Raw genomic sequence first — 27720 nt, forward strand, 5'->3', positions numbered from 1 at the left:
ATTTGGACTTTTCATTCACTCACACACACTCACACACACAAATAACACAAATAACACAAATGAGGCAAAGATTTAGTTTGTCAGCAAGTAATATTTATTCTTCAGCTATCAGAGAGGAAACTTTGGAAGTAAATGTACGTATTGGGAAGCAAACATTCTGTATGGCATCAGGTCAAACATTCTGTATGGCATCACGTCAAACATTCTGTATGGCATCAGTCAAACATTCTGTATGGCATCAGGTCAAACATTCTGTATGGCATCAGTCAAACATTCTGTATGGCATCAGTCAAACATTCTGTATGGCATCAGTCAAACATTCTGTATGGCATCACGTCAACCATTCTGTATGGCATCACGTCAAACATTCTGTATGGCATCAGTCAAACATTCTGTATGGCATCAGTCAAACATTCTGTATGGCATCAGGTCAAACATTCTGTATGGCATCACGTCAAACATTCTGTATGGCATCAGTCAAACATTCTGTATGGCATCAGTCAAACATTCTGTATGGCATCAGTCAAACATTCTGTATGGCATCACGTCAAACATTCTGTATGGCATCAGTCAAACATTCTGTATGGCATCACGTCAAACATTCTGTATGGCATCAGTCAAACATTCTGTATGGCATCAGGTCAAACATTCTGTATGGCATCAGGTCAAACATTCTGTATGGCATCAGGTCAAACATTCTGTATGGCATCAGGTCAAACATTCTGTATGGCATCAGTCAAACATTCTATATGGCATCAGGTCAAACATTCTGTATGGCATCAGTCAAACATTCTGTACGGCATCAGGTCAAACATTCTGTACAGGCATCACGTCAAACATTCTGTATGGCATCAGTCAAACATTCTGTATGGCATCAGGTCAAACACTCTGTATGGCATCAGGTCAAACATTCTGTATGGCATCACGTCAAACATTCTGTATGGCATCAGTCAAACATTCTGTATGGCATCAGGTCAAACATTATGTATGGCATCAGTCAAACATTCTGTATGGCATCAGGTCAAACATTCTGTATGGCATCAGTCAAACATTCTGTATGGCATCACGTCAAACATTCTGTATGGCATCACGTCAAACATTCTGTATGGCATCAGGTCAAAAATTCTGTATGGCATCAGGTCAAACATTCTGTATGGCATCAGGTCAAACATTCTGTATGGCATCAGGTCAAACATTCTGTATGGCATCAGGTCAAACATTCTGTACGGCATCACGTCAAACATTCTGTATGGCATCAGTCAAACATTCTGTATGGCATCAGGTCAAACATTCTGTATGGCATCAGGTCAAACATTCTGTATGGCATCAGGTCAAACATTCTGTATGGCATCAGGTCAAACATTTTGTATGGCATCAGGTCAAACATTCTGTATGGCATCAGGTCAAACATTCTGTATGGCATCAGGTCAAACATTCTGTATGGCATCAGGTCAAACATTCTGTATGGCATCAGTCAAACATTCTGTATGGCATCAGTCAAACATTCTGTATGGCATCAGGTCAAACATTCTGTATGGCATCAGGTCAAACATTCTGTATGGCATCAGGTCAAACATTCTGTATGGCATCAGGTCAAACATTCTGTACGGCATCAGGTCAAACATTCTGTATGGCATCAGTCAAGCATTCTGTATGGCATCAGGTCAAACATTCTGTATGGCATCAGTCAACATTCTGTATGGCATCAGGTCAAACATTCTGTATGGCATCACGTCAAACATTCTGTATGGCATCAGGTCAAACATTCTGTATGGCATCAGGTCAAACATTCTGTATGGCATCAGGTCAAACATTCTGTATGGCATCACGTCAAACATTCTGTATGGCGTCAGGTCAAACATTCTGTATGGCGTCAGGTCAAACATTCTGTATGGCGTCAGGTCAAACATTCTGTATGGCGTCAGGTCAAACATTCTGTATGGCGTCAGGTCAAACATTCTGTATGGCGTCACGTCAAACATTCTGTATGGCATCAGGTCAAACATTCTGTACGGCATCAGGTCAAACATTCTGTATGGCGTTACGTCAAACATTCTGTATGGCATCAGGTCAAACATTCTGTATGGCATCAGGTCAAACATTCTGTACGGCATCAGGTCAAACATTCTGTATGGCATCAGTCAAACATTCTGTATGGCATCAGGTCAAACATTCTGTATGGCATCACGTCAAACATTCTGTATGGCATCAGGTCAAACATTCTGTATGGCATCAGGTCATCCAAATCACCACTTGAAATATACACTTCACATTAAGAGTCAAATGAAAAGAATAGCAGAGTGAAAAGATGTCTGATTACAAAGTGATGAAACAGGACGATATGCTACACCATTAGCATGATATACTGTAGCTTCCATGTACTATAAAAATATTTATTCATGTTATGTGACAATAGATTCACTGTAATGACAATTGGTGTTGTGTGGTGACTGGTGACAAATTTAATGGGAGTTAGCCAATGCTCTGCACATTGGAAGGTGGTGGCAATAACTTCTCCGTAGCCTGCTGAATCTGAACCTCATCTAATGCCATCTCTAGCAGGAATGGCATCACCGGGGCACTGACTGAAGGCACCGGGGCAACGACTGAAGGAGTATTCATCACCTCCTCAGCCCAGTCCAGGTAGTTGGCTACGGCAGTGTAGACGCCATAGAAACCCTGTTTGGGGCAGCCCTTCCCCCAGCCCACCACGCCCATCAGGAAGTGGGTGGTCCCGTAGTAAGTGACCAGGGGGCTCCCGTCGTACCCCCTACAGGCCTCCTGGTTCCCCTTCATGTAGCCGGCACACAGCATGTTCTGGGTGAAGTTGAAGCCGCTCTTGAGGGTGCACTCAGAGTTGGGCAGGATGGGCACGGCTAGCCTGCGGAGGAAGCGTGAGGAGGGGGCTGGCGGGGTGCCAGGTTTGGGATCGTTGCCCCCGTTGGTGCGCTTCCCCCAGCCGCTAAGGGTGTGAAAGCGGACGGCCGCCAGCTCGCTCTTGGCGAAGTGTTGCTGAGGCAGGCAGATGGGTACAGCGTCAGGGCCCAGAGTTACACGCCCTCTCAGACGCAGCAGGGCGATGTCACTGTCACCTGTTGCCGGGTCGTACAGGTTGTAGGGTATGGCTCTGGCCACGGGGATCCTCTGCTCGCTGCCCTCTTCTACGTCAATGTTGTGTTCCCCTGGAAACAGTGTTGTTAATTAGGACAGTGTTTTGTTTATGTGACACAGGGACACAAATAATGTATGTTTCTAGAAGCTCTATGAAAGGAACACAACCCACACCCACACCGTAACCTACCTGCGACCACCATCAGGTCCTTGGTGTCTCTATCCACGACACAGTGGGCAGCAGTGATGACCCAGTCAGGATGAACTATGACCCCACCACACAGACTAGTGCCTTTATGCTCCAATAGGACCTGCAACCACCAGTCCCATCACAAAGACAAATTGGCCACTCATCCATCACATCTCATTGTACATAAACCAAAATAATACTGTCTAATGTCATATAATGCCTAATGGAAGAGGTGGTAATAGATACTAACCTAGTTAATAGTACACCCTTTGACTTCAAGGATAGTGGTTGTATGGGAATGACTGTGGTTTAGTTATTCTACCAACTATGCCACATAATGCCCTGTGTGGCTTAGTTGGTAGATCATGGTGCTTGCAATTCCAGCATGGTGGGTTTAATTCCCATGGGAGACAAGCACAAAAAATGCACTCACTACTCTAAATCCCTCTGGATAAGAATGTCTGCTAAATTACGAAAATGTAGAAGGGTAGTATTGGCCAATCAAATGTGAAAGAGGTGGATGGATCCATTGTGCTCTCCAGCCAGGCGTTGATGTGTTACCTGCCATGGACAGGCTCCTTTGGGACAGTGGTTCCCACCGACTAGTTTGACTCGTGCCTGGCTCATCGGAGCTTCCAAGCCTGGGATTTTACCACACGGATACTGAACTGATAATAGACAGACAGACGAGTTGTTGTTTCTAACTCTATTCATACATCAACAAATGCATGCTGGCTCCTTTTGGTTCTGTAAATATTACAGTCTGTTCGTAACAAACAGGGATTTCCCGTCTTTAACAAAACATCTGGGCTCATCTACTGTCCGTTACAGTTAGTACCTTGGGCAACACACTCTCTTCCGTCCTCTCCCAGGGCATAACCAGGAGCGCAGGAACACTTGCGTCTTGACCCAGAACTGTTACAGAAGTGCTCGCACTCCCCGTTAAGGGAGAGGCATTTCAGGGTGTCCTCAAACACTACAGTATGTTGGGAGAAAGGGGAAACGCAAGTAGGATGAGCAGAATGCGGTCAACATATCATATCACTAGCAAATGTTGGCAACACTTCACATTAGGGTGCTCTTACTACTGCGGAATTACAATAAACTATTGGTATGAAACTATTGTGAAAACCGGTGTTGCTTAATCCTGGTCCTGGAAACCCAAAGGGGGTGCACATTTTGGTTTTTGCCCTAGCACTACACATCTGAGCACACATACTTTCTTAAGACTTATTTTTCTTAAAACTGCATTGTTGGTTAAGGGCTTGTCTGTAAGCATTTTACTGTAAGGTCTGTTGTATTCGGAGCATGTGACAAAAACATTAGATTTGATTCAACTAATCAACTCATTATCTAACATTTGATTAGTGGAATCAGGTGTGCAGTGCTAGGGCAAAAACAGAAATGTGCACCCCTTTGGGACCCCAGGACCAGGATTAAGAAACACTGGCGTAAACTATTGGTATAAAAATGGCAGCTAGGAATTCTCTTCCTACCTGTCTGACAGTATTTCCCTTCATAGCCTTCCAGACACTGACATGTGTAAGAGTCATCCATGTAAACACAAGTTCCATTGTTTTTGCATGGGTTGACCAGGCAGGGATCCTGACCTTAGAGGGATCAATAGGGTAAAGGATATGACATTTGCTATTTGACATGCTGGACATTTCTTGTGCAAATAAATTAGGAATGTGATAACATGTATGTTATTACCATATTGGATTTTATACAACAATATAATTAGCATTTTATGAAAATGAATGAATGCAATACTCTATCATATATTTTAGGCTGGTTGGAATTGTTTGTGTACAGTCCACATAGAAAAATCTGATTTACCCGTGTATGTCAACCAAAACCTTTTCTGTGGAAACAAACCATACATAGTCAGTTTTAAGAGTTCTCTGGAATTCTCACATGTTCCTATGCATTGCTAAATATTTCATTCAAATAAAATAAAATAGTGCTTCAATCAAAGTAATAGCAAATATTTCACCAAGTGAAATTACTACAAAATTGCACCGTTTGGGCGTCGTCCTCGAAAACTTCCCGAGCCTCTTCATAGTTACAAATTTCCTCGACACACTCGCGCTCGAGATTGCCCTGTTTCACCTCCTCGAAGTAGCCGCTGTTGGCGCGCCTTGCTCTGTCAAGCACCAGGTGAGCATCATCCTTCGACAAGAAGACTTAAACATCGAATGACAATACATAAAGGAAAGACAACAACTGACATTTTGCACCTCTTGTTAATGATGGGATATGTAGGAGGGTGAGCCGGTCAAGGATCGATTCAGACAAGGTGGTCTATTGTATGACAAGTGACAGTTTAATTATGAGTAAAGATATCTGGTACAACGTATACGGGCCATTTCATTCGGTTCTTAAGGAACCAGCAGAAAAGAAGCGCAGATAACAGAGTGCACATGTCTCATATACAGAACAGAAAGTAGGTTGATTCTAGAAGATCGGGTCTTCGGGTTGGTTCAGGCTGAGGTGTAGTCTTCTTGGATTGGCCCTGTTGGGCCGTCCGTCATCCCTCTGAGTCTTGTTCTTTGTCACACAATGTTCAGCTAAAAAGGAGATTAGGTGTGTGCGCTGTTTTCTGCAAGTCAAGGCTGTCTCTTCCTCCCAATGTGTGGGTGTATGTCTTATCTGTGTGTCCTCGGCAGTTAGTGTGTGTAATGTGTGTGTGCTGTGTGTGTGGGTGTGGGAGCTATCCTGTATGGGACCTAACATGTTTTACTGTGAAAATACGTTGTCTCAGTTATAGCAATGTAATAGCAGTAGGCTGGTCACCTGCATAAGAAATAGCACTTCCTTACACTCTCCATCTTTAAAAAAAAATATGACTTTATCATTTAACTAACTGTAACGCTAGATTCAAAATATATGTTTTCGAAACAAACTTACCAGCGGCAGAAATGACATTTGAAATGGCCCAAAGTGCACAATTTTTTTTCAGCAGCATCGTGGCTTACCTGAATCACCCAAAACTGAAGCGGTTTGAGGCAAACAATGCCAGCTCATATGACTCCCACTCACTCCAACAGCTCACTCCCACCCACTCCAAAAGCTCACTCCCACCCACTCCAACAGCTCACTCCCACTGCTCTGCAAACAGTTGCCACATCTGGGTGATGGTGGCCAGACCTGAACCAGAGGATTAGGCCTATGTCTTACACTACATGGACAAAATAATGTGGACACACCTTCAAATGAGTGGATTCGGCTATTTCAGTCACACCAGTTGCTGACGTGTATACAATCGAGCACACAGCCATGCAATCTCCATAGACAAACAATGTCAGTAGAATGGCCCGTACTGAGCTCAGTGAGCTCAGTCAGTTCCTCAAATTTCTGCTCTGTTAGAGCTGGGCAACTGTAAGTGCTGTTATTGTGAAGTGTAAACTTCTAGGAATAAGAATGTCTCAGCTGGTAAGTGGTAGGCCACACAAGCTCACAGAACTGGACCGCCAAGTCCTTAGTGCTTAAACAAATTCTGTCCTCGGCTGCAACACTCACTACCGAGTTCCAAACTGCCTCTGGGAGCAGAATCAGCGCAATAACTGTTAGTCGAGAGCTTCATGAAATGGGTTTCCATGGCCGAGCAGATGCACAAAAGCCTAAGATCACCATGCACAATGCCAAGCGTCGGCTGGAGTGGTGTAAAGCTCGTCGCCATTGGACTCTGGAGCAGTGGAAATGCATTCTCTTGAGTGATGAATCACGCTTCACCATCTGGACGAATCTGGGTTTGGCAGATGCCAGGAAAACACTACCTGCCCCAATGCATAGTGCCAAATGTAAAGTTTGGTGGAGGAGGAATAATGTTCTGGGGTTCTTTTTCATGGTTCAGGCTAGGGCCCTTAGTTCCAGTGAAGGGAAATCTTAACGCTACAGCATACAATGACATTCTAGAAAATTCTGTGCTTCCAACTTTGTGGCAACAGTTTTGGAATGAGATTTTCGACAAGCAGCTGTCCAAATACTTTTGGCCATGTATTGTATCTTAAATATGACATTTGATCCCTATATTTACCTGTTATAATACATTTTTCACTATCCTTTGTAATATCAGAATCGTTCACATATTTGATTTCATGATATAATTATAATTGAATGTATGTAGCTCAAATCAAATCAAATGTATTGATAACGCCCTTCTTACATCAGCTGATATCTCAAAGTGCTGTACAGAAACCCAGCGTAAAACCCCAAACAGCAAGCAATGCAGGTGTAGAAGCACGGTGGCTAGGAAAAACTCCCATGAAAGGCCAGAACCTAGGAAGAAACCTAGAGAGGAACCAGGCTATGAGGGGTGGTCAGTCCTCTTCTGGCTGTGCCGGGTGGAGATTTTAACAGAACATAGCCAACATGTTCAAATGTTCATAGATGACCAGCAGGGTCAAATAATAATAATCACAGTGGTTGTCGAGGGTGCAACAGGTCAGCACCTCAGGAGTAAATGTCAGTTGGCTTTTCATATCTGATCATTCAGAGTATCTCTACCGCTCCTGCTGTCTCTAGAGAGTTGAAAACAGCAAGTCTGGGACAGGTAGCATGTCCGGTGAACAGGTCAGGGTTCCATAGCCGCAGGCAGAACAGTTGAAACTGGAGCAGCAGCACGGCCAGGTGGACTGGGGACAGCAAGGAGTCATCAGGCCAGGTCATCCTGAGGCATAGTCGTAGGGCTCAGGTCCTCTGAGAGAAAGAGAGAAAGAGAGAGAGAATTAGAGAGAACATACTTAAATTCACACAAGGCACCTGATAAGACAGGAGGAATACTCCAGATAAAACAGACTGGCCCTAGACCCGCGACACATAAACTACTGCAGCATAAATACTGGAGGCTGAGACAGGAGGGGTCGGGAGACACTGTGGCCCCATCCAACGATACCCCCGGACAGGGCCAAACAGGCAGGATATAACCCCACCCACTTTGCAAAAGCACAGCCCCCACACCACTAGAGGGATATCTTCAACCACCAATTTACCATCCTGAGACAAGGCCGAGTATAGCCCACAAAGATCTCCGCCACGGCACAACCCAAGGGGGGGTGCCAACCCAGACAGGAAGATCACATCAGTGACTCAACCCACTCAAGTGACGCACCCCTCCTAGGGACGGCATGGAAGAGCACTAGTAAGCCAGTGACTCAGCCCCTGTAATAGGGTTAGAGGCAGAGAATCCCAGTGGAGAGACAGGCAGAGACAGCTAGGGCCTATTTCTTGTTTGGAGGGTCCAGAGGTACCCCCAGTGTAAATAGACCCACTGATGCACAACAGGAGAAAGTAGCTAGGCTACAAAGGATTTAACCAACTTTATAGATTTGCTTGCTTGTTTCAATGCCTGTTCTAGTCCATGGGCCAGCAGAAAAAAAATCCACTTTTGGGTGGCAAAGGTTTGATGGTATTAAATTGTTCCCCACAAGCCCCTGATCAAATTGATATACGATAGCCTATCTCCTAAACAGTAGATTACTATGTTTTTCACACCTTTATATACACTGCTCAAAAAAATAAAGGGAACACTTAAACAACACAATGTAACTCCAAGTCAATCACACTTCTGTGAAATCAAACTGTCCACTTAGGAAGCAACACTGATTGACAATAAATGTCACATGCTGTTGTGCAAATGGAATAGACAACAGGTGGAAATTATAGGCATTTAGCAAGACACCCCCAATAAAGGAGTGGTTCTACAGGTGGTGACCACAGACCACTTCTCAGTACCTATGCTTCCTGGCTGATGTTTTGGTCACTTTTGAATGCTGGCGGTGCTTTCACTCTAGTGGTAGCATGAGACGGAGTCTACAACCCACACAAGTGGCTCAGGTAGTGCAGCTCATCCAGGATGGCACATCAATGCGAGCTGTGGCAAGAAGGTTTGCTGTGTCTCTCAGCGTAGTGTCCAGAGCATGGAGGCGCTACCAGGAGACAGGCCAGTACATCAGGAGACGTGGAGGAGGCCGTAGGAGGGCAACAACTCAGCAGCAGGACCGCTACCTCCGCCTTTGTGCAAGGAGGAGCAGGAGGAGCACTGCCAGAGCCCTGCAAAATGACCTCCAGCAGGCCACAAATGTGCATGTGTCTACTCAAACGGTCAGAAACAGACTCCTTGAGGGTGGTATGAGGGCCCGGCGTCCACAGGTGGGGGTTGTGCTTACAGCCCAACACCGTGCAGGACGTTTGGCATTTACCAGAGCACACCAAGATTGGCAAATTCGCCACGGGCGCCCTATGCTCTTCACAGATGAAAGCAGGTTCACACTGAGCACGTGACAGACGTGACAGTCTGGAGACGCCGTGGAGAACGTTCTGCTGCCTGCAACATCCTCCAGCATGACCGGTTTGGCGGTGGGTCTGTCATGGTGTGGGGTGGCATTTCTTTAGGGTGGCCGCACAGCCCTCCATGTGCTCGCCAGAGGTAGCCTGACTGCCATTAAGTACCGAGATGAGATCCTCAAACCCCTTGTGAGACCATATGTTGGTGCGGTTGGCCCTGGGTTCCTCCTAATGCAAGACAATGCTAGACCTCATGTGGCTGGAGTGTGTCAGCAACTCCTGCAAGAGGAAGGCATTGATGCTATGGACTGGCCCGCCCGTTCCCCAGACCTGAATCCAATTGAGCACATCTGGGACATCATGTCTCGCTCCATCCACCAACGCCACGTTGCACCACAGACTGTCCAGGAGTTGGCGGATGCTTTAGTCCAGGTCTGGGAGGAGATCCCTCAGGAGACCATCCGCCACCTCATCAGGAGCATGCCCAGGCGTTGTAGGGAGGTCATACAGGCACGCGGAGGCCACACACACTACTGAGCCTCATTTTGACTTGTTTTAAGGACATTACATCAAAGTTGGATCAGCCTCTAGTGTGGTTTTCCACTTTAATTTTGAGTGTGACTCCAAATCCAGACCTCCATGGGTTGATAAATTTGATTTCCATTGATAATTTTTGTGATTTTGTCAGCACATTCAACTACCGTATGTATGGAAAAAAGTATTTAATAAGAATATTTCATTCATTCAGATCTAGGATGTGTTATTTTAGTGTTCCCTTTATTTTTTTGAGCAGTGTATCTTGTTGTATGGGAGTCTAAGCAATACAATGTTCACAGGCTGATAAAGGAATGTTGAGACAAGTTGGAATGTTCACATGCAACAATGGAACATTCTATTGTGGATCTCATCTTAAAAACTATAGGATTTGGTTAATGTTTGCCATCTGATCTAATTATTTACCTAGACTGACTCATGATTGAAAGTACAATGTTACAAATAGCCGAACTACATATTTGTTTTAGGGAAATCGGTCATACTGGGAAGTAATACCAGTCCAAGAGATCCATATCTGGTAGTATATTGGTTTTATCATTGCCATCTGCAATAGTCTGTTGTATAGCAATACTCAGCATGCTAAGATTAAAGGTATGATCTGCTGTTTGTTGAGTTGTCCCAGCAAGTTAACATGAATATTTAGGTAAACACAAATTATCTTATTATTCCAATGGTTTAGCCTGCTGTGTTGTGGTGCCTTAAACGGCAAATCTAAAGAAATGCGTATGACTCAGATAATATGCATTTCAGAGAAAATACCATGTAGATGAGCTACTGCTGAAGTGTGGCTATGGATACATTTGGACTTTTCATTCACTCACACACACTCACACAAATAACACAAAGGAGGCAAAGATTTAGTTTGTCAGCAAGTAATATTTATTCATCAGCTATCAGAGAGGAAACTTTGGAAGTAAATGTACGTATTGGGAAGCAAACATTCTGTATGGCATCACGTCAAACATTCTGTATGGCATCACGTCAAACATTCTGTATGGCATCAGGTCAAACATTCTGTATGGCATCAGGTCAAACATTCTGTATGGCGTCAGGTCAAACATTCTGTATGGCATCAGTCAAACATTCTGTATGGCATCAGTCAAACATTCTGTATGACATCAGGTCAAACATTCTGTATGGCATCAGGTCAAACATTCTGTATGGCATCAGTCAAACATTCTGTATGGCATCAGGTCAAACATTCTGTATGGCATCACGTCAAACATTCTGTATGGCGTCAGGTCAAACATTCTGTATGGCGTCAGGTCAAACATTCTGTATGGCGTCAGGTCAAACATTCTGTATGGCATCAGGTCAAACATTCTGTATGGCATCAGGTCAAACATTCTGTATGGCATCAGGTCAAACATTCTGTATGGCATCAGGTCAAACATTCTGTATGGCATCAGGTCAAACATTCTGTATGGCATCAGGTCAAACATTCTGTATGGCATCAGGTCAAACATTCTGTATGGCATCAGGTCAAACATTCTGTATGGCATCAGGTCAAACATTCTGTATGGCATCACGTCAAACATTCTGTATGACATCACGTCAAACATTCTGTATGACATCACGTCAAACATTCTGTATGGCATCAGGTCAAACATTCTGTATGGCATCAGGTCAAACATTCTGTATGGCATCAGGTCAAACATTCTGTATGGCATCAGCTCAAACATTCTGTATGGAATCAGGTCAAACATTCTGTATGGCATCAGGTCAAACATTCTGTATGGCATCAGGTCAAACATTCTGTGTGGCATCAGGTCAAACATTCTGTATGGCATCAGGTCAAACATTTTGTATGGCATCAGGTCAAACATTTTGTATGGCATCAGGTCAAACATTCTGTATGGCATCAGGTCAAACATTCTGTATGGCATCAGGTCAAACATTCTGTATGGCGTCAGTCAAACATTCTGTATGGCATCACGTCAAACATTCTGTATGGCATCAGGTCAAACATTCTGTATGGCATCAGGTCATCCAAATCACCACTTCAAATAAACACTTCACATTAAGAGTCAAATGAAAAGAATAGCAGAGTGAAAAGATGTCTGATTACAAAGTGATGAAACAGGACGATATGCTACACCATTAGCATTATATACTGTAGCTTCCATGTACTATAAAAATATCTATTCATGTTATGTGACAATAGATTCACTGTAATGACAATTGGTGTTGTGTGGTGACTGGTGACAAATTTAATGGGAGTTAGCCAATGCTCTGCACATTGGGAGGTGGTGGCAATAACTTCTCCGTAGCCTGCTGAATCTGAACCTCATCTAATGCCATCTCTAGCAGGAATGGCATCACCGGGGCACTGACTGAAGGCACCGGGGCAACGACTGAAGGAGTATTCATCACCTCCTCAGCCCAGTCCAGGTAGTTGGCTACGGTAGTGTAGACGCCATAGAAACCCTGTTTGGGGCAGCCCTTCCCCCAGCCCACCACGCCCATCAGGAAGTGGGTGGTCCCGTAGTAAGTGACCAGGGGGCTCCCGTCGTCCCCCCTACAGGCCTCCTGGTTCCCCTCCATGTAGCCGGCACACAGCATGTTCTGGGTGAAGTTGAAGCCGCTCTTGAGGGTGCACTCAGAGTTGGGCAGGATGGGCACGGCTAGCCTGCGGAGGAAGGGCGAGGAGGGGGCTGGCGGGGTGCCAGGTTTGGGATCGTTGCCCCCGTTGGTGCGCTTCCCCCAGCCGCTAAGGGTGTGAAAGCGGACGGCCGCCAGCTCGCTCTTGGCGAAGTGTTGCTGAGGCAGGCAGATGGGTACAGCGTCAGGGCCCAGAGTTACACGCCCTCTCAGACGCAGCAGGGCGATGTCACTGTCACCTGTTGCCGGGTCGTACAGGTTGTAGGGTATGGCTCTGGCCACGGGGATCCTCTGCTCGCTGCCCTCTTCTACGTCAATGTTGTGTTCCCCTGGAAACAGTGTTGTTAATTAGGACAGTGTTTTGTTTATGTGACACAGGGACACAAATAATGTATGTTTCTAGAAGCTCTATGAAAGGAACACAACCCACACCCACACCGTAACCTACCTGCGACCACCATCAGGTCCTTGGTGTCTCTATCCACGACACAGTGGGCAGCAGTGATGACCCAGTCAGGATGAACTATGACCCCACCACACAGACTAGTGCCTTTATGCTCCAATAGGACCTGCAACCACCAGTCCCATCACAAAGACAAATTGGCCACTCATCCATCACATCTCATTGTACATAAACCAAAATAATACTGTCTAATGTCATATAATGCCTAATGGAAGAGGTGGTAATAGATACTAACCTAGTTAATAGTACACCCTTTGACTTCAAGGATAGTGGTTGTATGGGAATGACTGTGGTTTAGTTATTCTACCAACTATGCCACATAATGCCCTGTGTGGCTTAGTTGGTAGATCATGGTGCTTGCAATTCCAGCATGGTGGGTTTAATTCCCATGGGAGACAAGCACAAAAAATGCACTCACTACTCTAAATCCCTCTGGATAAGAATGTCTGCTAAATTACGAAAATGTAGAAGGGTAGTATTGGCCAATCAAATGTGAAAGAGGTGGATGGATCCATTGTGCTCTCCAGCCAGGCGTTGATGTGTTACCTGCCATGGACAGGCTCCTTTGGGACAGTGGTTCCCACCGACTAGTTTGACTCGTGCCTGGCTCATCGGAGCTTCCAAGCCTGGGATTTTACCACACGGATACTGAACTGATAATAGACAGACAGACGAGTTGTTGTTTCTAACTCTATTCATACATCAACAAATGCATGCTGGCTCCTTTTGGTTCTGTAAATATTACAGTCTGTTCGTAACAAACAGGGATTTCCCGTCTTTAACAAAACATCTGGGCTCATCTACTGTCCGTTACAGTTAGTACCTTGGGCAACACACTCTCTTCCGTCCTCTCCCAGGGCATAACCAGGAGCGCAGGAACACTTGCGTCTTGACCCAGAACTGTTACAGAAGTGCTCGCACTCCCCGTTAAGGGAGAGGCATTTCAGGGTGTCCTCAAACACTACAGTATGTTGGGAGAAAGGGGAAACGCAAGTAGGATGAGCAGAATGCGGTCAACATATCATATCACTAGCAAATGTTGGCAACACTTCACATTAGGGTGCTCTTACTACTGCGGAATTACAATAAACTATTGGTATGAAACTATTGTGAAAACCGGTGTTGCTTAATCCTGGTCCTGGAAACCCAAAGGGGGTGCACATTTTGGTTTTTGCCCTAGCACTACACATCTGAGCACACATACTTTCTTAAGACTTATTTTTCTTAAAACTGCATTGTTGGTTAAGGGCTTGTCTGTAAGCATTTTACTGTAAGGTCTGTTGTATTCGGAGCATGTGACAAAAACATTAGATTTGATTCAACTAATCAACTCATTATCTAACATTTGATTAGTGGAATCAGGTGTGCAGTGCTAGGGCAAAAACAGAAATGTGCACCCCTTTGGGACCCCAGGACCAGGATTAAGAAACACTGGCGTAAACTATTGGTATAAAAATGGCAGCTAGGAATTCTCTTCCTACCTGTCTGACAGTATTTCCCTTCATAGCCTTCCAGACACTGACATGTGTAAGAGTCATCCATGTAAACACAAGTTCCATTGTTTTTGCATGGGTTGACCAGGCAGGGATCCTGACCTTAGAGGGATCAATAGGGTAAAGGATATGACATTTGCTATTTGACATGCTGGACATTTCTTGTGCAAATAAATTAGGAATGTGATAACATGTATGTTATTACCATATTGGATTTTATACAACAATATAATTAGCATTTTATGAAAATGAATGAAAGCAATACTCTATCATATATTTTAGGCTGGTTGGAATTTTTTGTGTACAGTCCACATAGAAAAATCTGATTTACCCGTGTATGTCAACCAAAACCTTTTCTGTGGAAACAAACCATACATAGTCAGTTTTAAGAGTTCTCTGGAATTCTCACATGTTCCTATGCATTGCTAAATATTTCATTAAATTAAATCAAAATAGTGCTTCAATTAAAGTAATAGCAAATATTTCACCAAGTGAAATTACTACAAAATTGCACCGTTTGGGCGTCGTCCTCGAAAACTTCCCGAGCCTCTTCATAGTTACAAATTTCCTCGACACACTCGCGCTCGAGATTGCCCTGTTTCACCTCCTCGAAGTAGCCGCTGTTGGCGCGCCTTGCTCTGTCAAGCACCAGGTGCGCATCATCCTTCTTCAAGAAGACTTAAACATCGAATGACAAACCATAAAAGAAAGACAACAACTGACATTTGGCACCTCTCCATCTTTAAAAAAAATATGACTTTATCATTTAACTAACTGTAACGCTAGATTCAAAATATATGTTTTCGAAACAAACTTACCAGCGGCAGAAATGACAGTTGAAATGGCCCAAAGTGCACAAAATGTTTTCAGCAGCATCGTGGCGGACCTGAATCACCCAGAACTGGAACGATTTGAGGTAAACAATTCCAGCTCATATGACTCCCACTCACTCCAACAGCTCACTCCCACTCACTCCAACAGCTCACTCCCACTGCTCTGCAAACAGTTGCCACATCTGGGTGATGGTGACCAGACCTGAACCAGAGGATTAGGCCTATGTCTTACACTACATGGACAAAAGAATGTGGACACACCTTCAAATGAGTGGATTCGGCTATTTCAGTCACACCAGTTGCTGACGTGTATACAATCGAGCACACAGCCATGCAATCTCCATAGACAAACAATGTCAGTAGAATGGACCGTACTGAGCTCAGTGAGCTCAGTCAGTTCCTCAAATGTCTGCTCTGTTAGAGCTGGGCAACTGTAAGTGCTGTTATTGTGAAGTGTAAACTTCTAGGAATAAGAATGTCTCAGCCGGTAAGTGGTAGGCCACACAAGCTCACAGAACTGGACCGCCAAGTCCTTAGCGCTTAAACAAATTCTGTCCTCGGCTGCAACACTCACTACCGAGTTCCAAACTGCCCCTGGGAGCAAAATCAGCGCAAGAACTGTTAGTCGGGAGCTTCATGAAATGGGTTTCCATGGCCGAGCAGATGCACAAAAGCCTAAGATCACCATGCACAATGCCAAGCGTCGGCTGGAGTGGTGTAAAGCTCGTCGCCATTGGACTCTGGAGCAGTGGAAATGCATTCTCTTGAGTGATGAATCACGCTTCACCATCTGGATGAATTTGGGTTTGGCAGATGCCAGGAAAACACTACCTGCCCCAATGCATAGTGCCAAATGTAAAGTTTGGTGGAGGAGGAATAATGTTCTGGGGTTCTTTTTCATGGTTCAGGCTAGGGCCCTTAGTTCCAGTGAAGGGAAATCTTAACGCTACAACATACAATGACATTCTAGAAAATTCTGTGCTTCCAACTTTGTGGCAACAGTTTTGGAATGAGATCTTCGACAAGCAGCTGTCCAAATACTTTTGGCCATGTAGTGTATCTTAAATATGACCTTTGATCCCTATATTTACCTGTTATAATACATTTTTCACTATCCTTTGTAATATCATAATCGTTCACAATCATTCAAATATTTGATTTCATGATATGCATCATTGAATGTATGTAGCTCAAACCAAATCAAATGTATTGATAAAGCCCTTCTTACATCAGCTGATATCTCAAGGTGCTGTACAGAAACACAGCGTAAAACCCCAAACAGCAAGCAATGCAGGTGTAGAAGCACGGTGGCTAGGAAAAACTCCCTAGAAAGGCCAGAACCTAGGAGGAAACCTAGAGAGGAACCAGGCTATGAGGGGTGGTCAGTCCTCTTCTGGCTGTGCCGGGTGGAGATTTTAACAGAACATAGCCAACATGTTCAAATGTTCATAGATGACCAGCAGGGTCAAATAATAATAATCACAGTGGTTGTCGAGGGTGCAACAGGTCAGCACCTCAGGAGTAAATGTCAGTTGGCTTTTCATAGCCGATCATTCAGAGTATCTCTACCGCTCCTGCTGTCTCTAGAGAGTTGAAAACAGCAGGTCTGGGACAGGTAGCATGTCCGGTGAACAGGTCAAGGTTCCATAGCCGCAGGCAGAACAGTTGAAACTGGAGCAGCAGCACGGCCAGGTGGACTGGGGACAGCAAGGAGTCATCAGGCCAGGTAGTCCTGAGGCATAGTCCTAGGGCTCAGGTCCTCCGAGAGAAAGAAAGAAAGAAAGAGAGAAAGAGAAAGAGAGAGAGAGAATTGGAGAGAACATACTTAAATTCACACAAGACACCTGATAAGACAGGAGAAATACTCCAGATATAACAGACTGGCCCTAGCCCCCCGACACATAAACTACTGCAGCATAAATACTGGAGGCTGAGACAGGAGGGGTCGGGAGACACTGTGGCCCCATCAAACGACACTCCCGGACAGGGCCAAACAGGCAGGATATAAGCCCACCCACTTTGCAAAAACACAGCCCCCACACCACTAGAGGGATATCTTCAACCACCAATTTACCATCCTGAGACAAGGCCGAGTATAGCCCACAAAGATCTCCGCCATGGCACAACCCAAGGTGGGGTGCCAACCCAGACAGGAAGATCACATCAGTGACTCAACCCACTCAAGTGACGCACCCCTCCTAGGGACGGCATGGAAGAGCACCAGTAAGTAAGCCAGTGACTCAGCCCCTGTAATAGGGTTAGAGGCAGAGAATCCCAGTGGAGAGAGGGGAACCGGCCAGGCAGAGACAGCTAGGGCCTATCTCTTGTTTGGAGGGTCCAAAGGTACCCCCAGTGTAAATAGACCCACTGATGCACAACAGGAGAAAGTAGCTAGGCTACAAAGTATTTAAACAACTTTATAGAATTGCTTGCTTGTTTCAATGCCTGTTCTAGTCCATGGGCCAGCGGAAAAAAAATCCACTTTTGGGTAGCAAAGGTTTGATGGTATTAAATTGTTCCCCACAAGCCCCTGATCAAATTGATATATGACAGCCTATCTCCTAAACAGTAGATTACTATGTTTTTCACACCTTTATATATCTTGTTGTATGGGAGTCTAAGCAATACAATGTTCACAGGCTGATAAAGGAATGTTGAGACAAGTTGGAATGTTCACATGCAACAATGGAACATTCTATTGTGTGGATCTCATCTTAAAAACCATAGGACCTAAGACTTTAGTACTTCGCCAGCTATGTAAGTTGACTCCCCTCATCAGCAGGCGGTTTGTTAGAATGTTATGTTGGAATGTCAGGATTCAATACTTAGATTTTACATTTAACAATATGGCATATTATTGTATATCATTATAATCAATACAAACCAGTGAAAGAACCCTTTAGGAATATTATAATTTATTGTTTGAAAATAAAATACAGAAATGAAGGCTCCAAATGCTAACCAAAGTCAGTTATATAAATAGAGTTTTTTGCAAATTTTTAGAAACATTTTGCTAATATTTTACAAAGATTATTCATTTTGCAAACCTGCCTAATTTGGTTGTGTTATCTACATATCTATCATATTTTTTTATTAGGATTAGGCATATTACACCTATTAATGTTGTGGCAATGACAGACCAATTGTAACGACTTCCACCGAAGTGGTTCCCTCTCCTTGTTCGGGTAGCTTTCGACGTCACCGGCTTTCTAGACGCCACCGATCCATGTTTCATTTTTCCTTTTGTTTTGTCTGTTTACACACCTGGTTCCCATCTCATAATTATGTTCCTTATTTAACCCTCTGGTTTCCCTTTCTGTTTTGTGCGTGATTGTCTTTCGTGTATTCCGGTGTGTTGTATTTTGAGTCCTGTTTTGTCCTTGTTTGGAACAGGATTTTGTTACGTTTTGGATTGAGTAAATCAGTGATTGTTACTCGTATATGTGTCCTGCACCTGACTCCTTCGCTATCTTTTAGATAGATTCACAGATAAGAGTAACAATCACTGATTTACTCAAATGGGATTTCAAGTAGGGTGCAATATATACGGGGAAGGTTTCACATCACATTTCTTCATTTTAACACAATTTACAGAATCATATTGCATATCATGTTAATTAATAGACATCAGTGAATGCTTCTAGAACAGTGTTTTATTGTAATATATTTGAAACGGCTACAACACTCAGCAATTCTGACAGCCTTTGTGTTCATATGTCTACCACTATTCTGGTCATATTTTGCTAAATACATATACAATTGCCTTAGTTTGAGAAGATTGTTCCCTGATAATACAAAATTACATTTTATACCCTCAATCCTGTTGGTCCAACTAACTGCACAGGGGTCATAACATATAATGCAGTGACTGTCCCCACATACACAAAGAGCCTGCGGGGTTTGTGCAGAATGCAAGCAGCTTTGTTTTAAGATGGCAAATGCATTGTAATTGAACACCAACTTATGTAAGAGTCAGTTTGCCTTGATGGTTATCATGACACAGCAGAAGGGTCAGTTTACTTTGGCATCAATCAAGCGTTTATTAAAAAAAAAAAATTCAGAGGGAAATCAAACCATAAAATCAACAAACATACAGAAAAACTTTAGAAAGTGTAGTTGAAGCACGAGAAACAAAACATGATAAATATAAATAATATAATCTGAAAGCCAAATATGGTTTCAGAGATGTACTACAAGTTGAACCCAATAAGGTACTGGGCTCAGCACTGCTCCTGTTCTGTGACACTTATAAGACTGCATTTGGATTGGCCGTGGTGTTTTGTAGTGTGGTCGTGGTGTTCTGTGGCTGTGCTGTCGGCTGCGTTGTCGGTTGCACTGTCGGCTGCTCTGCCGTGTAGTTGTGGATCCAGTCCAGGTAGTTGGACACGCGGGTGTAAATCCCGTAGTTCCCCGGCCGGGCGCACCCCTTTCCCCAGCTGACGATACCCAAAAGGAATGTGGTGTCTCTGTAGCGGGTGACTAGTGGTCCGCCGCTGTCCCCCTTACAGGAGTCCTGCTTGCCCTCGATGTAGCCGGCGCAGAACATGTTAGCCGTTAGCGTGACACCGCTCATCTCAACGCAGTCCTGGGTACGTATACGTGGCACCTCCAGCCGCCGGAGGACACGTGACGTAGGGCCGTTCTCGCTGCGCCGGCCCCAGCCACTTACCGTGTGGAGGTTGATGGCCCAGAGCTCACGCTCCGCCATCGAGCGGGTGGGCAGGCAGACGGGCACGGCGAAAGGCGTCATAGTGATGGCAGTCTTCAGACGTAGCAGGGCGATATCGCTGTCCGCCGTGTCTGACACGTAGCTGTTGTGCATAATGATCTCTGCCACATCTATGGTCTGTTCCGTACCCTCGTCTTTCTCTGTGTCATGTTCACCTGGGCACATTCAGAAAAGGTTGAAACAACTCAGACTTCAACACACAACAGCTGTATTGACTCTTTTCTAAATAAAAACAGTCCATACCTGCCACCACCTTCAGGTGCTGGGCCTTGATATTCTCCAAGCAGTGAGAGGCAGTGAGGATCCAGGTGGGTTTGTAGATGACTCCTCCACAAAAGCCCTTCTCATTTCTCACTAACAACACCTGTAGAAACACACCGTGGGGAAAGAGACTTCACCTCTACGTCAGATACATAAACTTGTCCGCCGCCACTGGTTCATACTGTACCTGCCAGGGGCAGTGACCCTTAGGGCACTCTGTTCCCCCCACGATGCGTGAACGGGGGTCCAACGGTACGTCTCCCTTCTCGGAGGCGCTGCCGTGCAGGACAGGAACTTTCCCGCAGGCCATTGTTTCTGGAGCCACGAGAGACCAGAGGTCATACAGTGCCTTCAGATATTATTCAGGCCCCTTGACTTTTCCCACATTTTGTTACGTTACAGCCTTATTCGAAAATTGATTAAATGAATAGCAATCTACACACAATACCCCATAATCACAAAGCGAAAACAGGTTTTAAAATTTTTGCACATTTATTACAAATAAAAAACAGATACCTATTTACATAAGTATTTAGTCCCTTTACTATGAGACTCAAAATTGAACTCCGGTGCATCCTGTTTCCATTGATCATCCTTCAGATTTTTCTACAGCTTGATTAGAGTCCACCTAGGGTGACTTCAATTGATTGGACATGATTTGGGAAAGGCACACACCTGTCTATTTAAGGTCCCACAGTTGCCAGTGCACGTCAGAGCAAAAACCAAGCCATGAGGTCGAAGGAATTGTCCGTAGAGTGCCGACATATATCTGAGGAAGGGTACCAAAAAATGTCTGCAGCATTGAAGGTCCCCAAGAACAAAGTGGCCCACATTATTCTTAAATGGAAGAAGTTTGGAACCACCAAGACTCTTCCTAGAGCTGGCCGCCCAGGCAAACTGAGCAATTGGGGGAGAATGGCCTTGGTCAGGGAGGTGAACAAGAACCTGATGGTAACACTGACAGAGCTCTAGAGTTCCTCTGCGGAGATGGGAGAACCTTCCAGATGGGAAACCACCTCTGCAGCACGCCACCAATCAGGCCTTTATGATAGCGTGGCCAGATGGAAGCCACACCTCAGTAAAAGGCACATGACAGCCCACTTGGAGTTTGCCAAAAGGCACCTAAAGACTCTCAGACCATGAGAAACAAGATTCTCTGGTATGATGAAACCAAGAATGAACTCTTTGTCCTGAATGCCAAGAGTCACGTCTGGAGGAAACCTGGCACCATCCCTAAGGTGAAGCATGGTGGTGGCAGCATCATGCGGTGGGGATGTTTTTCAGTAACAGGGACTGGGAGAATAGTCAGGATCGAGGCAAAGATGAACAGAGAAAAGTACAGAGAAATCTTTGATGTGCCTAGCTTGTAGCTTCATACTCAAGAAGACTCAAGGCTGTAATCGCTACCAAAGGTGCTTCAACAAAATACTGAGTAAAGGGTCTGAATACTTGTAAATGTGATATCAGTTTTTTTTAAATTAGCAAACATTTCTGAAAACCTGTTTTTGCTTTGTCATTATGGGGTATTGTGTGTAGATTGATGAGGAAAAAGGCTGTAAAGTAACATTTTTTTACAAAAAGTAAAGGGGTCTGACGACTTTCTGAATGCACAGAGGGTGTATATACTACAACCAGAGGGTGTATATACTACAACCAGAGGGTGTATATACTACAACCAGAGGGTGTATATACTACAACCAGAGGGTGTATATACTACAACCAGAGGGTACGTCCCAAATGGCACCCTATTTCCCTATATAGTGCACTACTTTTGTTAAAGTACTACACTATACACTGAGTGCACAAAACATTAGGAACACTTGCTCTTTCCACGACATACTGTAGACTGACCAGGTGAAAGTTATGATCCCTTATTTATTCCGTGTAGATGAAGGGGAGGAGACAGGTTAAAGAAGGATTTTTAAGCCTTGAGACAATTGAGACATGGATTGTGTTTGTATGCCATTCAGAGGGTGAATGGGCAAGACAAAAGATTTAGATGTCTTTGAACGAGGTATGGTAGTAGATGCCAGGCGCACCGGTTTGAGTGTCTCAAGAACTGCAGCGCTGCTGGGTTTTTCACGCTCAACAATTTCCTGTGTGTATCAAGAATGGTCCACCACCCAAAGGACATCCAGCCAACTTGACACAACCGTGGGAAGAATTGGAATCAACAAGGGCCAGCAACCCTGTGGACCGTTTTAGATACCTTGTAGAATCCATGCCCTGACGAATTGAGGCTGTTATGAAGGTAAAAGGGGGTGCAACTCAATATTAAGAAAGTGTTCCTAATGTTTTGTACACTCGGTGTATAGGACATAGGATGCCATTTGGGATGCATCCACAGATAACATCATAGATGATGACAATACAACTGATCATACAACGTTGACATGGCCCATGGCCTGTGGCTGTGACTGCTAACCTTGTGTCAGGCAACGCTGTCCATCAGTCCCCAGGAAATAGCCGTCTGCACATGAACAGTTGCGTCGGCCCCCCTCCTCCTCGCAGAAGTGCTCACAGCCCCCGTTCTCATGCAAGCAGGAGTCAGGAATGGCCTTGAATGCTGACATAAAGAATGTGTTTATGTAAGTAAATGGGAAAAAGAAACCTTGGAAACTAAAGTTTCCACAGAAACATCTCCCATCAAGAACTCTTACCTAGCTCGCAGTTCCGTCCACTGAAGCCTGGCAGACACAGGCAGGTGTAAGAAGATCCTGATATGCTAGAGCAGCTTCCTTTGTTCTGGCAGGGGTCAGATTGGCAGCTGTCTTGAACTGTAAGGATGAATACATTTGTGTACATTTGGGATCTCATGATCAACAAAGATGTTAAAAGATTAAAATATAGTGGTGGTGGTGTCTGGGTATTTGTGACTGTAGAAATGACACACTGCACAGAAGCTCACCATTGTAGTTTCTCCAGAACTCCTCCTAAGGGAAGAGAATGGGGACAATTCACTGAGGATATCAGGTAGGAATCATGTTCAGAGTCATTATTGTTTTTTTGCCTATCATGCAGACTATGGTCTGTTCATGATCAGATTGTGATTCAACCAGGCACTGACCGTAGCCTGTTCGTGCTCAAACACTTCCCGCGCCTCCTCTTTGGAACACTTCTCCTCAAGGCATTCTCGCTCCAGGTCCCCCCTTTTGAGCTCCTCGAACCAGCCGCTGTTGGCACGCTTAGGCCGGATGAGGAGGCCATGGGCCTGGTCCCGCGCCAAGAACACTGCAAGACCGGAGGAGAGGGGAGTTGTACACACACACACACATAGACACATATGCACAAACACACACAGACACACACAAACACACACACACACATGCACAAACTGCACACAGGCAAACAGGTACATATGTATTGTACATAAATGAATGCATATTTACAAACTAAAGTTATAAACAAACACACACACAAAAACACATACGTAGGGGTAAGTTAACTTACCTGAGGCGGGATGACAGCAGCGGATACTTAATGTAAGACAGAGAACATGAAGCCACATGATGACTGCCCTCAGAATATCTAAGCACACTGTCGCTCTCTGTTCCTCTCAGTCCACAGGTCCAAAGTCTGGACAAAATCTTGATTTGGGCCCTAACCCTCCCCTAACACGTGCTTACCTTCCTCTGTCATTGACCCTATGCAGGCTCTTCCCTCCCTTTCACAGCCCCTTTCACAGCCCCTCCCACTCTTTCAGTTACATCACTGATCTCAGGGCTACATGCACGCTAAGTTGTGTTATGTTTCTTATCAGTTAGGAAAACAATCCAACTTTATTTTCAAATAACTATTTATTTATTCTGTTAATAATTGGATCAAAGAAAATATATATCTTAGGGTTGTCTAAGAAACTATAAAGATTAATGTCATCATTATATTTAGAGTTTACATCTTAATCCAGATTCTAGTTTGGAGCAGGATTGTGTCTTGGCTATTATCCAGCATCATCCTTGAGGAGATATGTCAGTGTTTTTTGGAGGGGTGTTTTTAAATGGACACTCCCACTCAGCCGGTCGCCATGGTCTGATTGATCCAGTCCAGGAAGTTAGAGACGCGGGTATAGATTCCATAGACGTCCTCTTGGGCGCACCCTTTACCCCAGCTCACCACTCCCGTCAGAAACCAGGTGTTCTTGTAGCGGGTGACCAGGGGCCCTCCGCTGTCCCCCTGGCACGCATCCTTTTTCCCATCCCTGAACCCAGCACACAGCATGTTCATGGTCACATTGAGGCCTGTGGTGCGACACTCCTGTAGGGGGACCCGAGGAACCTCCAGCCTCTGGAGCAGAGTGGACGGGGGTCCCGACTGAGCCAGGCGGCCCCAGCCACTCACCACGGAGGTGCGCATGGCCCCCAGTGTGCGCCCGAAGGAGCCGTCCAAGGCGGGCAAGCACACAGGCACCACGAAGGGTCCAAGCACTACTTCCCTCTTGAGGTAGAGCAGAGACAGGTCCCGGTCTGTGGAGGTGTGGTTGTATTGGGGGTGGATCAGCATCCTCGTCACCCGGCGAACCTGCTCTGTGCCCTCCTTCTTCGCACGGTTGTGTTCACCTTGAAGGGGGAGGAACTCAGGATCAGTGGACAGTGAACACTCAGAGGTGATAGTTAGAATTGGGTTTTGTGGCAGCTGGGATACTGGGAGCGTTGAGAGAACACTGTAATACCATTTGCCCACTCACCCACTGTGACTTGCCAATGGGAGGCAGTCGTGTGCCACATACAGTGGGCAGCAGTAAGGATCCAATGTGGAGCCAAGAGGATCCCCCCACATTTATATTCATTCATGTACTCCAGCATAACCTGCAGTGACAGAGGGAGAGGAGAGAGTGAGACAGACATAGATCTGGATCTAGCCACGTGTTGGTCAGTCAATAACTACAGTAAATGCTATACCTGCCATGGGCACTCTCCCTTAGGACAAATTGTGCCTTTCACAATTCGGGGCCCGGGCCTGAACGTTTTTACAATTCTTCCACAGGGAAACGGAACTAAGAGGAGAGAGAGCGAGAGAGAGAGAGAGCGAGAGGGAGAGAGGTTAGGAGTTGAGGATAAAGAGAGAATACAGGCAAGAGAAGGACTACAAAAGGAGAAGATTAAGTGCTTGTATGGAGATGGCCTCAAGAAGCACAGGGCTGTTGGGAGTTGTAGTTGTTAGGGTTTGGCCCAGTGTGATACAGACCTTGGGGTATGCAGCTACTGCTGTCATTGTCCAGGCTGTACCCAGGGGCACAGTGACAATGGTGAGACAGGTCTGGAAACTCTGTACAGAAGTGCTCACATCCCCCATTTCTGTACAGACAACCATCATAAGAGTTCATCAAGGCTGTGGAGGTGGCGATAGAGACAGACAGGAACCAAGAGACAAGAGAAATGGAGACCATTATTGAAGAATATCCAAGAGCCAATTTCAGTGATTCGACAGAGGTGTGTTGTACCTACTTTGGCCACAGTTTCGTCCATCAAACCCAGGGAGACATATGCAGATGTAGGTGTTCACCTGACCTACACAGGTAGCCCCATTCAAGCAGGGGCCAGACTCACACTGATCCACCACTACAGACAGAGACAATATTAGATTATTATTAGAACCATTATAATGAGAAACGAGAAATATATGTAGATTTGGCTAAATGTACAGTACCAGTCGAAGGTTTGGACACACCTACTCATTTATTTTTTACTATATTTTCTACATGGTAGAATAATAGTGAAGACATCAAAACTATAAAATATCACATATGGAATCATGTAGTAACCAAAAAAATTGTTAAACAAATCTAAATATATTTTAGATTCTTCAAAGTAGCCACCCTTTTTTTGGTTACTAAATGATTCCATATGTGTTATTTCATAGCTTTGATGTCTTCACTATTATTCTACAATGTAGAAAATAGTAAAAATAAAGAAAACCCCTGGAATGAGTAGGTGAGTCCCCTGAAGATAGCCTACCTGAGTAGCTCTTCCAGAACTCCTCCTGCATAAAACAAGAGAGAGGGCTATTTAAAAAGACTCTAATGTTCTGGGACAAATATGGAGAACCTACCTCCTCAGATTCCATCTGATCATTCAGTTTAAACTCACCAATTGTTCGGGGAGGGTGAAGATCTCCCGTGCCTCCTCGTAGCCACATTGCTCCTCCAGACACTCTCTCTCCAGGTCTCCCAGTCTCAGCTCCTCCAGCAGGCTGTTAGCACGCCGCGACCGCTGATGATGGAGCACCTCATTGGCCTCCTGTGTGCTCAGGAACACTGGAGCTGCCAGGATGGGACATGACTGCTCACACTACATAGACTTTAAATTGATAGACATCCAACAAACTTCCATAGGAACAGAGTACAAATAGTAGGAAAAGGAAGAAGAATCCCAATGAAGACCATGGGTGGTTGAAAAGTTGCTATTACTGCACACACAAGGCTGTAAACAGTCTCTGTACAGTCAGACTGACAGAAAGACAGATAGACAGACAGGAAGTCAAGCAGGGCATTGAATAGCCAGCAGCGTGTGGTGCTGTATTTGAAAGGCACAGGGCTCAACCAAGACCACTAAAGTAATTCACATCCTCTGATCTGAGACTCACCTCCAGGGAGTCCGGTGCAGGCTGGGATATAGAGGACTAGCAGGATAAGGTGTCTGAGCTGCACTTTCAGAGCGTCCGTGGTCGTAGACGACTCCATTACTGAGCTCTCAGGGCTCAATCCAAGTTCAGTCCTCCCACAAACACATACTCCACAAACACACGCACAGCAAATCAATTTCTCTCTCCCCTCCCTGACAGAACATGTATCAGGGTAAACCCACAGGGCAGTTGACTGGGAGACTAACATTGTGAAATACAATGACTGGACTGGAGCCATGGAGGCATTACTAGTATCACACCAACAGGAGGTGCTGTTGTATAACAACACAGTGGAGGCAGGATATTTGTCCACATGATAAAGCATGTATTCATTGTATCAAAACTGTAAATAACTAATTGTTGATGAAATGTGCAGTTACTGCTCTTTTGCTTTGAAAGGCAGTATCGTTTACAGTGCAGAAAGCTATAATGGCTCTGAGGCAACATATCCTCAACGCAGCTTCCTAAAATAACTGCCCACATCAATATTAATGTAGTCTATTGCCACTATAGAACTAACACGTCATATTGAGGGAGGGAAGACAGAACTGTCACTGAGGAAGATACAGGGCCTT

General features: G+C 44.9%; 4 protein-coding genes across 6 annotated transcripts; all 4 read right to left on the bottom strand.

The window, feature by feature from the left end:
* Window positions 1-71: 71 nt before the first annotated feature.
* LOC110495524 (coagulation factor VII) lies at window positions 72-6402 on the bottom strand. Its single transcript, XM_036951343.2, has 8 exons — window positions 6212-6402; window positions 5324-5487; window positions 5141-5165; window positions 4798-4911; window positions 4140-4277; window positions 3863-3969; window positions 3302-3422; window positions 72-3182 (listed from the first exon to the last, which is right to left on the bottom strand). The coding sequence occupies exons 1-8, from the start codon at window positions 6267-6269 to the stop codon at window positions 2473-2475; spliced, it is 1437 nt and encodes a 478-aa protein (XP_036807238.1). The 5' UTR covers window positions 6270-6402; the 3' UTR covers window positions 72-2472.
* A 4598-nt stretch (window positions 6403-11000) lies between these two features.
* Window positions 11001-16841, bottom strand: LOC118936561 (coagulation factor VII). The gene is made up of 8 exons (XM_036951342.2): window positions 15520-16841; window positions 15216-15379; window positions 15033-15057; window positions 14690-14803; window positions 14032-14169; window positions 13755-13861; window positions 13194-13314; window positions 11001-13074 (listed from the first exon to the last, which is right to left on the bottom strand). Exons 1-8 carry the CDS (start codon window positions 15575-15577, stop codon window positions 12365-12367), a joined length of 1437 nt encoding a protein of 478 aa, XP_036807237.1. The 5' UTR covers window positions 15578-16841; the 3' UTR covers window positions 11001-12364.
* Window positions 16842-19549: 2708 nt separating this feature from the next.
* LOC110512308 (coagulation factor VII) lies at window positions 19550-24174 on the bottom strand. Of its 2 annotated transcripts, none has more exons than XM_036951344.2 (8): window positions 23975-24174; window positions 23592-23755; window positions 23433-23457; window positions 23185-23301; window positions 22950-23090; window positions 20712-20839; window positions 20507-20627; window positions 19550-20418 (listed from the first exon to the last, which is right to left on the bottom strand). In XM_036951344.2, exons 1-8 carry the CDS (start codon window positions 24030-24032, stop codon window positions 19781-19783), a joined length of 1392 nt encoding a protein of 463 aa, XP_036807239.1. In that variant the 5' UTR covers window positions 24033-24174; the 3' UTR covers window positions 19550-19780. The 2 variants fall into 2 exon arrangements, with proteins under 2 accessions (XP_036807239.1, XP_036807240.1); XM_036951345.2 differs by having other exon boundaries at window positions 23592-23858; window positions 23975-24089.
* Window positions 24175-24302: 128 nt separating this feature from the next.
* On the bottom strand, window positions 24303-27314 carry LOC118941031 (coagulation factor VII). Of its 2 annotated transcripts, none has more exons than XM_036951350.2 (8): window positions 27107-27314; window positions 26611-26783; window positions 26479-26503; window positions 25969-26082; window positions 25709-25852; window positions 25423-25517; window positions 25209-25329; window positions 24303-25080 (listed from the first exon to the last, which is right to left on the bottom strand). In XM_036951350.2, the coding sequence occupies exons 1-8, from the start codon at window positions 27201-27203 to the stop codon at window positions 24536-24538; spliced, it is 1314 nt and encodes a 437-aa protein (XP_036807245.1). In that variant the 5' UTR covers window positions 27204-27314; the 3' UTR covers window positions 24303-24535. The 2 variants fall into 2 exon arrangements, with proteins under 2 accessions (XP_036807245.1, XP_036807246.1); XM_036951351.2 differs by having other exon boundaries at window positions 26611-26777; window positions 27107-27296.
* Between the last annotated feature and the right edge of the window lie 406 nt (window positions 27315-27720).

This window comes from Oncorhynchus mykiss, chromosome 18 (genome assembly GCF_057628025.1).
Source record: "Oncorhynchus mykiss isolate SJ-2025 chromosome 18, ASM5762802v1, whole genome shotgun sequence".
Lineage (NCBI taxonomy): Eukaryota > Metazoa > Chordata > Actinopteri > Salmoniformes > Salmonidae > Oncorhynchus > Oncorhynchus mykiss.